At 36.3% G+C, this 14851-nt stretch overlaps 1 protein-coding gene across 4 annotated transcripts in view; it reads right to left on the bottom strand.

Moving 5' to 3' along the window:
- The window catches only part of Ppfia2 (PTPRF interacting protein alpha 2), a 504690-nt gene that overhangs the window by 404087 nt on the left and 85752 nt on the right, over positions 1-14851 (bottom strand). For all 4 annotated transcript variants that reach the window (XM_055625946.1, XM_055625947.1, XM_055625948.1 and 1 more), the window contains exon 3: positions 7436-7489. In XM_055625946.1, coding sequence (XP_055481921.1) covers positions 7436-7489 — 54 coding nt within the window. The remainder of the gene's footprint in view (positions 1-7435; positions 7490-14851) is intronic.

The following is a 14851-nucleotide window of genomic DNA, read 5'->3' as shown; positions in this document are numbered from 1 at the left end:
GTCATTTACCCTCGAAAAATTTTCTTTAAGTTTGTTCTCACTACAAAAGATCCCTTCTTTAGTCAGTATCTAAAGCAGGAAAACTAAAATACCATATTTCTTACTATTATTCTCCTTTTTCTGAATAAAAAATTGTGAGTAATTACTCTGACCTCATATCTCACGGACCAATCCACTCCTATCTGTTCACACTGACAAAATGTTTGATTTTTTTATTATGCATTTGTATGTTAAATAATAACTTTACTGATTGTTGAGAATTTCATGCAGTATATCGTGAACAGATTCACCTCCTTTCCCCAACTGTCCCATAACCATCCTCTTCAACCTTTATTTCCTTCCTATTTAATTTTGAATTCATTTTCTGCTTTTTTCCCTTTAGTCATCAAGTCTATTTGTCCGGAACATCTAGCATTGGGAAAGGGGCTTGTCCTGGCATGGGATCAGCCTACCAAGCGACATCATTAAAAAAAGGTACCTTACCTCATCAGGTACTCAAACAGTTAGGATTTTTTCTTTTTAGACAGTGCTCACAATTACTTTTTATTTCCTAGCTTAAACATTATTAATATTTAATTACACGTGTTTATGGGGCATGATATGCTATTTCAACATGTTCTGATAAAAATGAGTGGGAATTTACATTTCTACCATGCTATCATTATGCTGTGCTTGGAGCTTTTCAAGCTCCTGTCTTCTGGTTCCGTGTTAAAAAAAAAAAAAAAAGTTATAATAAGTAGAATGAGCTATAGCTTCTCCTCTGTGCTCCAGAACATTAGGACTTATTATTTCTATCTAATGTCTTCTCACATCCCCTCCCATATTTGTAGCCTCTCATGATTACTATTAGAAACACTATCTTTCTTAGCTTTGATACATGACAAAGATCACAAGGGATTTTTTTTCTTCCATACTTTGATTTACAAAAATATTGTCATTATAATTTTCCATCATTTTTAGAAGACTGTAGGAAACTTTTCATGGATCTTCTTTACTCTTCTGTGATTTATTATCCAAGTATAGCCAAGAAAATATTATATTAAAAAATCCAATCAGGTTGTCCTCATATTTGAAGGCCCCAGGGTTCATTAAGGTCTTCAGGTACTGAATACAAATTTCTCCCATGTCCTCCCCTCCCTTACCCTATTACCTTCAGTCTTCCCATCTCGCTCATCCCAGATTATTCCATACTCCGTCCACACGTGTAATTTATACTTTTGGTTTGTGTAGGTATAGTTTCTGACACACCACATCTCACTTGGAAAATTTCTACTCATCCTTTAAAGTGGAATGTTGCTTTGCTGTCTCATTATTTCCACCAGTTGGACTTGTGGTCTTTTACTTGGCCTAACCCTGGCCCTTCACCTACCTAACACTGTAACTAGTTTCTGCTAAGTTTTCTGCCGATTACTTTGGAAGATTCTGAAATTAAGAGTTACTTATCTAAGAGGCGTACCTGCTGCCACATGACACTGGCAGGTGGACTACACCCAGAGCCAATGACCCCCTTGCACCCCATTCCCACCCCAGCCATGCTACAGGGCAGGCTCCACTTGGATGAGCAAGTATTTGGTGGAAAAATGTGGAAGAGAGGCGGAATGGTTTCTACACTATGAAGAGAGGTTGAACTGAACACATGAGAGTGGAGTGCATGATGTGACATTCACAGAGTCATCAAAATGTTTTTTAAAGGGGGCTACTCATTTCTAAAATCAGATCAAACACGCAGCACACAACTTACAACTAACTACACACAAAGTTTGACATAAATAGAATAAAAATTAGTAAATATAAGATTTATGATTCAAAAAGTTAAGTCAGACCAAAGCTAAGATTAGTATTATTTTATTTCTTATTGTGAATAAGTTGATGCCACTTTTGAATTATCAAACTTAAAATGGGTTCGGGAGGTTTTAAACTTTTAAGTGTATTTACAACTAGAAAAACACATAACCTTATCTCAGGAACAGCCTCCAGAAATTGGATTTTTAAAGAATTTTGCAGTGTGTGTTCCCAAATTGCAAGAACTATCAAGAAGCTATAAAATTTGAACAGAAAGTACAAGAAAAACACAGACTGTGCAATTTTTGCTACTCAGTGGGGGAAATTAATAGAGCTAAAGAAAGTTCAGGACATTGTGTGTATCAAGCTCGGGACAAAGCAAATGGGAATTCATTTATTCATTGCACACCAGAAACGAAGAGAGCCCTTGGCATTTAACAAAAGAGTCTTAGAACAATTAAAAATAAACCAAGTCCGATATTCAGTAAACATGAATTTTACTGCTTACTGTGGAGAAAGAAAACAAAACAAAAGGAACCACAGGTCCCAGCGGCATATTTCTGGGTGAGGCAATGGGGCAGATATAAAACCTAATTACACCCTGGAGTAGAATAAAATGTGTTCATATTTGCCTGACGTATGTTGATGTATGTTACAATGTATCTAAGAACATGCTTCATGTAGTCTAAGTTTTGGCCCACATCCTTCCTAATTTGATTTTATTCGCAATGACCTTAAGAAACGTCAGATTTTTCAATGCTAGTTAACAAACGGATATGTTCCAAATTATATTCAGAATATAACCAAATTATAAAAATAAATCCTTTGGTACATGTTCTGCCGAAATATGTGTCACTACAATTATATTTTGTTGCCAACCTGATTTTCTAACCTCCATCTGTGGACTTGGATTTGGCTTGCAGTTTAGGAAGAATTGCAGTGCCAGCCCAAAGGCTGGTCAACACCTGTTATCCAGCGCTCTTAGGATCCACTCATGACAGTGTTGCTTCATAGTTTGGGTGCCACAGGGAAGGGCACACGCAGTTACCTGCATGGCAGATGCCTAATTCTTCAGCTCTCAATTGTCTCAGCTCTCTGAAGTGACATTCCTGTTTCCCCACCCTGGCCTTGTTGGTATAAGCTACTGATTTGGTCACCTAGTTTCTGGTGGTTCCTGAGAGTTACCAAGTCTCTTTAATTTTGCATTTTAATTTTGGTAATAATTTTGAAATGGGAAAGTTGTATGCAATCATCTCTGACTTCAAAAGAGTGCTTGGATATAGGACTCCTGGCAGAAGAGACCCAACATCTTCAGGTGTTCAATTTCTTTACAGTGAAGTGTACTAGTAGGTTCTATTTGGAAGTAACCTACTTGCCATGTCATTTTGGTTTGTAAATTCCAGGTCATGTGTTTTGTTCTGGTTTGGTTTCTTGGTTTTTGTTTCTCAAGACAGGGTTTCTCTGTGCAGCCTTTGCTGTGCTGTGCCCACACTCGTTCTTTTAATAATAAATGTTAAGGACAATTTTGAAAATTGAAATACTCTCTGTTTCATAACTAAAGAGAAAACAATTTACTGTTTTTCAGAGAGAATTCAAGAAGATTTTAGAATGTTTTTATTTTTTGAAAAGTATTTTTAAGAAGAATATTTTAAAATATGGAACCTAGCAATAATGTTGCTGAGAATAGTACTTCAGTTGCTTCTATATCACCTTTTATCCTAGAATAATAACTCTTCTATTACCGAGAAAAAAAAAATGTTGTCTGTTAAACAATAACTTGGAGCTGTCTTCAAAAAATTGTCTCAAATCATGTTCTCCATTCAGCACATGCTTTCAGCTCATAGAAATTAGATCCCAGATTAATCTTCATCATAAAAGATAGTGCATATTTAGGTACAAATATTAGTCAAGCAAACTAGATATAGCAAGCAAAGAGTAATACAAAAAAACTTAATAATGTTCATATGTTTGTTTTGCAGTGCTGGAGATAAAACCCATAGTCTTTCTATCTACTACAAAGCTATATTTTAAACCAAAAATCATAATTTAAAAATACAATTCTTATATGTTTATGTAAGAAGAAAATTACAAGGTAGAATTATTTTAGTATTAATTTGTGGTATTCCTATATTTTTCTCTTTTCATTTCAATTTCATTGATATAGTTAACTTTTTGTTTTATTTTTCTGTTGGATTTGGGTTTAAATTCATCTGCTTTCTCTTTATTAAAAGTGGAAACAAGTTACAGATTTAGGGTATATTGCTTTGACTAAAATGAGCATTCATGCTATGAATTTTTGTCAAAGTATTATATTAAGTATATCTTATAAGTTTGGTATGGCCTGATTTTTGTTTCTCCATTCCAAAATCAATATTATTTCCTTAAAGATTTTTGTTTGCTTCATGTCACTAATAAATAGATTACTTTTCAATACCTTCATCTGTTTCCAAATAATAATTTATGGTTTCAGTTATGATATTCTCTGAAACTCAATAACATGATATGTATTCTTTAAATGTTTAAAGTTTCTGCCAAAAAGTACATTTCTTCCTTGAATTGTATTATTGTACATCTGATTATTTAAAGAAATGGAAATTGAAATACTTCTAAAATGAATTAAATTCATATTTAAGAGTCACAGACTTTTTCAATAAAGTATAACCAATGTCTATACAGAATGTACCTGTATTATAGATGACCTATAGCTGATATGGTGCAGCATGCCTTTAAAGCCAGCACTCAGGAAGGCAGGGGCAGGTGGATCTCTCTCTGTGAGTTCCAGGCCATCCTGGTCTACAAAGCAAGTCAAGAACAGCCAGAGCTCTTATGCAGAGAAACCCTGTACCCCACAGAAAAACTTCAAACAAAAATTAAAAAGCATAACTCTAAAATACTAATTATCAGGTAAATATTTGGGATAAACAACCTGTATTTTAAAATTATATATTTAAAAAACATTAAAGGAAAACCAATATAAAAAGGTAAAAATTGAAACCACATATATATTTTTCTACACAGTATCCAAAGTTTCATAACAAATACTTCCTTCTTTTTGGTGATAAGGTATCTATAAGAGTCGACATTAGAATATATTTTTTCCCATGATCCTTTCCCACTAAAAATGGTTTCTTTTAATAGCTATCCTACTTTCCCACTCATACAGGAAAGCATGCTTTCTTAAATGATATGATGAAGTAATGCATTTTTAAATTATTTATTTTTCTCTCCTATTTTACATCCTGACCACAGTTTCCTGTCCCTCTTTCTTTCTAGTCCCTTCTACTTCTCCTCTTCCCCAGATCCAGTAATCTTCAGTTTCTTTTCAATAGAGAGCAAGCCTCCCAGGGATATCAATCAAATATGGCAAAACAAGTTACAATAAGACTAGGCACATAACCTTCATATAAAGACTGGATGAGGGATGGTTCATTTCTATAGTTTGTTACTAGAGAAATAATTCATTTTTACATGTAAGTGTTAGACAAGATTTTTTACACCACTTGCAGAAGTAAGGAGTCTAGTTTTGTTAGGAATGGGGACCAAATCCTTTTCAAGTCAGCTAGTCTCCACTTACACAGTTCTTGTAGAAGTTAGTGAACAGGTAACGGTAGTGATTGAAGAGGACAAATTTATTCTGATGTAGCTGTTTGTGTGTTCATGTACCATATAAAGTAGAAAGTGAAAATATATCCCCTGAGCAGTCACTTAAAACATTTAAGTATAACGTCATATGCCAGTCATGTCAGTTGGCTGTCACGGGTTCACTTATGATTCATCTTTCCATATACCATAGTGCTGGAGTTTCTCTGGATATTGTAAGTAGCTATCTGAGACCAGAACATATTTCCTGTATCAATATAGATGATGAGCACAGAAAGGGAATGGTAAATACCGCTGAGCGGGAAACAGGAAACAGCTGCAAACAAAAATTATCTTTTAACATTCACTTATGCTTTAACAGATAAATTTAATTTATCTAAATCTGACAAACTTGAGCTATGAGTTGACCTAGTTATGGAATCACTATGGTGAAACACCGGGACCAAAAGCAAGATAAGGAGGAAAAAGATTTATTTGGTTTATGCTGCCACATACAGTGGCCCATCACTGAAGGAAGTCAGGACAGGAGCATACACACAGGGGAGAAACCAGGGGAAAGGAGCTCATGCAAATGCCATGAGGAGGCTTGCTCAGCATTTTTCTTTCTTTTTGTTTTCTGTTTGTTTGGTTTGGTTTGTTTTTTTGAGACAGGGTTTCATTGTGTAGCCTTGCCTATAATGGACTCACTTTGTAGACCAGGGCTGGCCTTAAACTCAGAGATCCGCCTGCCTCTGCATCCCAGAGTACTGGGATTACAGCCCAGTTTGCTTTACTATAGAACCCAGGACTACCAGCCCAGGGATGGCACCACCCACACTGGGTTGGGTGTTTCCAGATATATCAGTAATTAAGAAGATGCCCTAGAGTTGGATTTTTATGGAGGCATTTCCTTAATTGAGGTTCCCTCCATTCAGACTTATGTCAAGTTGATAAAATTAGCCAGCGCATGCATATAACTCATTAAATCTCACCATAATTAAATATGTGATGTAAGTTCATTCATTGACCATTTACTAACATAAACTGAATATTACTTATTACTTGATTTACATATTTTGAATTTTGTTTCTCAAGCCTGACATCACAGGGAAGTCATATTAATTAATGTCTGCTGAAATCAAATGCTCAGGAAAAAAAAAATCTATGATGTTTCAATACATCAAGTTGCTCTTACAACTGAAAATTTACCCTCAAGAGCTCTGGAAACTGTTAAGTGATTAATCACTTGCCACACAAATATTTGGGCCAGCGTTTGAGTACCCAGAACCTGTGTAAATGCCAGGTTGACATGGTGCCCACCAGTAGATTTGGAAGATAAACACAGGGGATCATCAGAGCCAGCTAGCTAATAGGAAAGGCTAGGGAAAAGACTTCTGCTTCTTCAGGAGAGACTGTACCTCATTAAAAAGACAGAAGAGCTCTCGAGGGTTACTCCTCACATTTACCGCGGGACACCCATGTGCATGTATCCCCTGACATGTGCCCGTATATGCGCAAACATGCACACACACGTATACACCACATTTTAACATAGAAAAATACAAATATATATTCCTAAAAACTTGAGAACTCATTCCTAAATTATCTAAAAGACACTTTGGGGTAATTAGGAAAGAAACAACAATATCAACAGTCAACACAAAGAATTGCATGATTGCAATTTTTTTCTGTAAAATCAAAATACTGTGAAACTCAAACCTAACACTCAAATTTAGAACCATAAATTCTCAAGTTACTTAAGCTTATTATTAAAGTAAAAAGTGATCATGATTTCTAAAAAAAATTTATTCTTTTTTTTCCTCTTTCATAGTGGGAATTGAATCTAGGGCATTGTATATGCTAGGAAAGTTTGCACCAATAAGCCAGAACACTAATTATTTTTATGCTACCAGTATTGAATGTAGATTAACTATTTGAGAAGGTACCATTTGTAAGCCAGAACATTACCCCTAAAATCAACATTGTATTTTAATAAGCCTCAACACATGACACATGATATACGTTAACTCTTAGTTCAGTGTAACATTTATATTTAATAAAGGGTTTAACTTACCGGCGGCTCAGCCCCCTTAGAACCAGTCAGCCCTCCAGTTAGGGATTCGATGTCCTGAAAAGGGAAGAGGTGATGATTGTAAATGTTACTTAATAGCATGGACATTACCCAATCCCACAGTATATTGTCATTGGAAGCAAAGGAAAGGTGATTCAGTTATTATTATTATTATTATTACTATTATTATTATTAGTGTGTGGTGAGTGAATATTGGATCCTTACAAAGCTTTAAAATAGCAGATATGCAAAGATCTGATTATTTTCTCTAACTCTTTACAATCTGTAAAAGCAAAAATAAATGTGAGCAGGCAATTTTTCTTGAAATATGAAAAGAAAATGACTCTAGACAGGATGTTTTATCATAAAGAGCTAAGGGGAGAACAAAATAACAAGAAATAACCTCAATAGACATTTTTCAAGAGGACTCCTTTCTGATGGTATTCTATCCACAAAAACTCGAAATTGTCTATTAATACATATGTAAAATATTAGGATATTGGGTAGATTCGGTGTTCTTATACAAAGATTAATTCTTAATGTTGAATTAATAGCAACAGAAAGTAATGCATAAGTAATGATTATACATGTCAGAGTTATTATGAATGGAGAAATTAAAGATGCTATGATACGTTTTTATAGGCAGTGATGTTTATAGAAACAAGACTAATTCTGTCATAACCATTCTAGGGATTTGATGTAATTGATATCAATCACACAATCTTTTCAAAATAAAATAGAATGACAGATTTTAGAAAAAAAATATCACAAAAAATTTAATATGTTGGCAACTGACTTAACTTGTAAGCTATCTCTCATAAATGAAACAACAAACACATAAACACACACACACCACACACACACACACACACACACACACACACACACAAGTCTGCTCAAAGGCATCCTGCTACTAGCCAGACCTAACACTGATATATATTGAAAAACAGATAAAAAGTTTGAGGTTTTTATTTTTATTTTTTAAACTTTTATTAATTACACTTTATTCACATTGTATCCTCCATAAACCCCTCCCTCCTCACCTCCTGATCCTACTTTCCCTCCCCCTTCTTCACGCATGCCCCTCCCCAAGTCCCCAAGAGAGGGAAGGTCCCCCTCTCCTTCCTTCTGTTCCTACTCTATCAGATCTCATCAGGAGTGGCTGCATTGTCATCTTCTGTGGCCTGGTAAGGCTGCTCTCTCCTCAGGGGAGGTGATCAAAGAGCAGGCCAGTCAGATTAGGTCAGAGGCAGTCTCTCTTCCCATTACTATGGAAACCACTTGGACACTGAACTGCCATGGGCTACATCTGTGCAGGGGTTCTAGGTTATTTCCATGCCTAGTACTTGGTTGGAGTATGAGTCTCTGGGAAGACTACTGTGTTCAAATTTTCTGGTTCTGTTGTTCTTCTTGTGGAGTTCCTGTCCTCTCTAGCTCTTACTATTTCCCACTTCTTACATAAGATTCCATGCACTCTGCCCAACAGTTGGCCACAAGTCTCAGCATCTGCTTTGATAGTCTGCAGGGCAGAGCCTTCCAGAGACCCTCTGTGGCAGGTTCCTAGCTTGTTTCTTGTTTTCTTCTTCTTCTTCTGATGTCCATCTTCTTTGCCTTTTGGAATGGGGCTTGAGCATTTTAGTCAGAGTCCTCCCTCATGATTAGTTTCTTTAGATGTGCAGATTTTAGTAGGTTTATCTTATATTATATGTTTATATGAATGAGTATATACTGTGTGTGTCTTTCTGCTTCTGGGAAAGCTCACTCAAGATGATCCTTTTCAGTACCCACCATTTACCTGCAAATTTCATGGTTTCCTTATTTTTCATTGCTGAGTAATATTCCATTGTGTAGATGTACCACAATTTCTGCATCCATTCTTCAGTTGAGGGACATCTGGGCTGTTTCCAGCTTCTGGCTATTACAAATAAAGCTGCTACAAACATGGTTGAGCAAATGTCCTAATTGTGTACTTGAGCCTCTTTTGGATATATGCCTAGGAGTGGTATAGCTAGATCTTGAGGAAACGCTATTCCTAGTTGTCTGAGAAAACGCCAGATTGATTTCCAGAGTGGTTGTACAAGTTTACATTCCCACCAGCAGTGGAAGAGGGTTCCCCTTTCTCCACAACCTCTCCAGCATGTGTTGTCACTTGAGTTTTTGATGTTGACCATTCTGATGGGTGTAAGGTGAAATCTCAGGGTCGTTTAGATTTGCATTTCCCTGATCGCTAATGAGGCCCTTTGATTTGTTTGAGATGTCAGGTAACATTGCTGTAACCTGATTTGCTGGTGTGCTTACTGATGTATTTTGTAAATTTTTTTGATTCATAACTCTTTTTTTCTGTTAACTATAAACACTTCACGGAATTACTTCCACACATATAACCTGGGTAACTTAAATCCATATTATTAGACCACTGTCACTGAAACATGGCTCTAGAAATACACTATCTCTTGTTCACTGTGTGGATAAGAGCCGTGGCTTTGAGTTAAGAGTAGTATAATGAAAGATAAAATAAATTAATAACATGCTGGAACCCTAAGCATGGTAAGTTATATCCAATATTTTAACATTTCAGTATGACATTGTCATCTACAAAGTTCACTCTGAAGAATCAAATAATGAAGTGACAAAAATTAGTACTCCGCCCAAATCCTCTCATAATGTTTAAATAGAGATTACAATTTTGTGTTGGTCTGTATTCACAGCTCTCTAGGCCTCATTTGTTCACTGACAAAGAAGCCTGCTTTTTCTTTTACCTGCCATTGCTTTTACATGGTAATTTTTTTTAAACGGAACATTTCTGATAATTATTTGAATTTTTAAGATTAATACGAAATCCTTGGCAAACATTTCTTCTCTGTTATCTAAATATATTCATTAATACATATGAACAAAAATTAGTAAATCCCAGGGTGGTATGGACAGAGATAGGCAGGAAGTTTCATTCCTACCTATGGAGCTGTTGACAAATCTCAGCTTTTAGTGATTTTTTTTTTTGTTTGTTTGTTTGTTTTTGTCAACTTGACATACCTAGAGTCATTTGGGAAGAAGGAATGTCAACTGATAAAATTCCACCTAGAGATGGTCCTGTGGGCAAAATACGGAACATTTTCTTGACTGATGACTGATAGAGGAGAGCTCCACTCACTGTAGGATATGCCAACCAGCCTGATCTTGTGGTCGATGATGTTATAAGGCAGCAGACTGAGCGAACCCAGAGCAGCAGCCAGGTGATCGGTGTTCTTCCAGCCTCTGCTTCAGTTGCTGCCCCGACTTTCCTCAGTGGTGGTCAAGCTCTTAAAGGAAACAAACCCTTTCCTCCCAAGGTGCATTTGGTTATACTGTTTATCACAGCAATGGGACCCCAACTAAGACAGTGAAGAAAAGGGAGGATTCTGGAAGAGTTGGCAGAGGGAGGGTCAAGATGATCAAACCCATTGTAAGGCTTTCTCAAATAACTAATATTAAAAAAAAAAAAACTCCAAAACACCAATAAAAAGTTTCAAATTTACTTTTGTAACATTGGCTCACTTAAGCATGCAAAACATTTTTTTTTCCAGATTATAGATTTGCCTCCACTTTATTGTATGCCTTAAAGAGGCCATCACTTACATCTGATAGCCAGCAATTGTCTTGTTAACTTCTTCAAAAAAATTGATATTGATAGCTTCGTATTACACAAGATATGAAATACCTACATACAGTTAAAAATTATTCCTTGACTCAGCTGTAGAGATCCAGTCTCTTTACATTTGGAAAGCTGGGCTCATGGGATGGCCCTGGTAAATGGAACTAGAAGACTCAAATTTTAGGAAGGTTATGTTCCAGGCTTAGTGTTGAAGTTCTGAGTAGAAACTGAAAGGCAGCATGAAGCTTAATACCTACCCGCATGTTTGCAATAAACTACTCATTACATTGAGGGTATGTTGTGTATGCACTTCCTCCCTCTGAACCTCTGCTAAAAATTATTGTCATATTTTCCTCTTGACATATACCGAGAATAATGGAGCAATAGAGATTGATCATGACTTTCAATGTCAGTTATCTGGTTCTGATGCGAGTTCTGCCTCACATCAGAACATATTGATGTGAAGGTTTTTCTGGGTTATTCTTTATTCTTTTTTAAATATCTGTAAGAAACTGAATTATTTGATTGTAGTAAAGAAATATATAATAAAAACCACCTGAAACCAAAGACAATGCAAGGAAATAAATTAAAATTATGAATAATTTCTTAGTTAGGGTTACTATTGATGTGATGAAGTGTCATGACCAAAGCAACTTGGGAAAGAAAAGATTTATTTGGATTACATTAGGTATCACTGTTAATCTTTGAAGGAAGTCAATACAAGAACTCAAGTAGGAGCTGATGCAGAGGCCATGGATGGGTGCTGGTAACTGCTTGCTCCTCATGGGCTTGCTCAATCTGCTTTCTTATTGAACCCAGGACTATCAGCCAAGGGATGCCACCAGCCACAATAGGTCGCCCTCCCATTAATTATTAATTAATAAAATGCGTTACAGGCTTGCCCTAAGGCCTGATCTTATAGAGAAATTTTCTTAATTGAGGCTCTTTCCTCTCAGATGACTTTAGCTTATGCCAAATTGACATAAAACTATTCCATACAAATAACCAACTGAATTTATTTTCATCTAAATCATATAATCCAGAACACTGTCGTATATGGGAGCAGCTTTTAAATGCATATCAAGTTTTACTTATTCACAAGTCACCTCATCTACTACATAAATACTTAAAGCACTGTAAAGTCATAATTATTTACATAAATTAGCATTGTAAATTTTCATATTTATCAGTGTAATTCTTTAAACTTATTTTTTTAAATTTTTTATTAATTACACTTTATTCATTTTGTATCCCCCCATAAGCCCCTCCCTCCTCCCCTCCCGATACCACCCTCCCTCCCCTTTCTGCATGCATGCCACTCCCCAAGTCCACTGATAGGGGAGGTTCTCCTCTCCTTTCTGATCTTAGTCTATCAGTTCTCATCAAAATTGGCTGCATTGTCCTCTACCGTGGTCTGGTAAGGCTGCTCCCCCCTCAGGGAAAGGTGATCAAAGAGCAGGCCAATCAGATTATGTCATAGGCAGTCCCTCTTCCCATTACTATGTAACCCACTTGGACACTGAACTGCCACACCTGTGCAGGAGTTTTAGGTTATCTCCACGAATAGTCCTTGGTTGGAGTATGAGTCTCTGGGAAGTTCCCTGTGTTCAAATTATCTTGTTCTGTTGCTCTGCTTGTGGAGTTCCCGTCCCCTCCAGCTTTTACTATTTCCTACTTCTTACATAAAATTCCATTCACTCTGCCCATCAGTTGGCCATCAGGCTCAGCATCTGCTTTGACAGTCTATACTGCAGAGGCTTTCAGAGGCCCTCTGTGGCAGGTTTCAAGGTTGTTTCCTGTTTTCTTCTGGCTTTCAGAGGCCCTCTGTAGCAGGTTCCGAGGTTGTTTCCTATTTTCTTTTTCTTCTGATGTCCATCCTCTTTGCCTTTCAGGATGGGGATTGAACATTTTAGTTAGGGTCCTCTCTTTTGCTTAGTTTGTTTAGATGTACAGATTTTAGTGGGTTTATTCTATGTTGTGTGTTTATATGAGTGAGTATATACCATGCGTGTCTTTTTGCTTCTGGGACAACTCACTCAGGATGATCCTTTCCAAACTTATTTTTATCCAAAATTTATGTGATAAAATCCTCAATCCCTACTACCTCAATATCAAAAATAAATTGAAGATAAACTTTTCATATGTGACTGAAGAAAGTAATCTGATATAATTGCATCCTCCTAAAATGAGTACTAAGCAAGGAATGGAGGCACACTGGCTATTTGCAAGCCAAGTGCTTAGATTTCAGAGGAAACCTATGCCATCATGACATTGATATGAGAATTCTTGCTTCCAGAACTGTGTGAAAAATACTCTGTTATTTGAACCATGCATATAGCTTGTTATATTTTGTTGTGTGGTAACTAGTGTGGTAATAGTGTAGGTGTATTTATAATTTGGGACTATAGCAGGTGGGTCTTTGGAAAACAGCATCATATTTCAATTTGAAGTATATAAAAAATCATTAAGCAATCCTTCTAAAACCTGTTGACACAAGTAGAGTCAGCCTACATAGTAAAATAAAATTGAATAGTTGTATTTTTATATAATTTCAGGATAATAATTAAGGCAATATCAAGATTGAATATTTATATTTTATTCAAGAATTCTTTTAAATTTCCCTTCCTTCCCATTTCCTTTTGCTGGAGCTTCCACGACAAAACAATACCATCTAACAAGTTCCCCAAAGGAATATTGTTATTTAACTACAATGGTCAATGTTCTTTCAGTAATATTCTTAATCATTAAGATATATTGGCACTGCTAACAGCCTTGAAACACCTTTTTTCTTTCTTTTGGAATTTCATGCTTCATATATTTTTATTTAGTACTATTTTTCTAATACTGTCTATGCTTATGAGTTACTTTTAAAATTCATTAGAATGTTTATTTTATTATTACTATGAATGGGTCTCTGAGTGTGTACACATGCATACAGGTAGGTCATCACAGAGGCCAGAAGAGAGCTACAACCCTCTTAGAGCAGGAGTTACAGAAGATTCTGGGCCTCCCAACCTGAGTGGCTCTGAGAACTGAACTCTGCCCTTCCATAATAGCAATAAGAACTCTTAATTGCTGAGCCTTCTCTCCAGCCACTATGCATTCTGAATTTCTATCTTCAGCCTCAGTTTATACTGCAATGTTCCTACTTTCTATTCAACTTATATTTTAAAATCTCTTGAGTAAAATTTTATTAATTTGGTGGAATACCAAATCATGTTTTCACCTCTACTTCTCCTAATTAGGAACCCAAATCAGTGACTGAACATTAGAGAGCTAGTTGATCAGGTCCAAATCAATAGTCAACTCTTATCACGAATGTCTTTGCGAAAGAATTGTAGCTTAATTACATCTCATCATCACTGGCATCCTAAACTCTGAGCTTACAGTTTAAACAGAAATCTAATTGTTATCTCTGAAGCTGTTCTTATCTCCCATTCCTTGCTACATTCTCTACATTGAATTCTAATTTGATTATTCAAATTCTTTTTTTTTATTCCTCTCACAGTTATTTTTTTTAATTTTTATTTTTCTTTTTAGTTACAATTTGTTAACTCTGTGTCCCAGCTGTATCCCGCTCCCTCATTCCCTCTCCCTCCCCAACTCCCTCCCTGGTCTCCTCCCTGCCCCTTTCCAAGTCCACTGATAGGGGAGGATCTCCTCCCCTTTCATTTGACCCTGTTTTATCAGGTATCTTCAAGGCTGGCTGCAAAGTCCTCCTCTGTGGCCTAACAGGACTGCTCCTCCTCTGGGGGGGGGGGGAGGGAGATCAAAGAGCCTGCCCTTGA

This window comes from Psammomys obesus, unplaced genomic scaffold (assembly GCF_907164565.1).
Source record: "Psammomys obesus unplaced genomic scaffold, mPsaObe1.curated_primary_1811, whole genome shotgun sequence".
NCBI lineage: Eukaryota > Metazoa > Chordata > Mammalia > Rodentia > Muridae > Psammomys > Psammomys obesus.
Note: the sequence above shows the minus strand (reverse complement) of the source record. Positions and strands in the feature narration are given on the sequence as shown.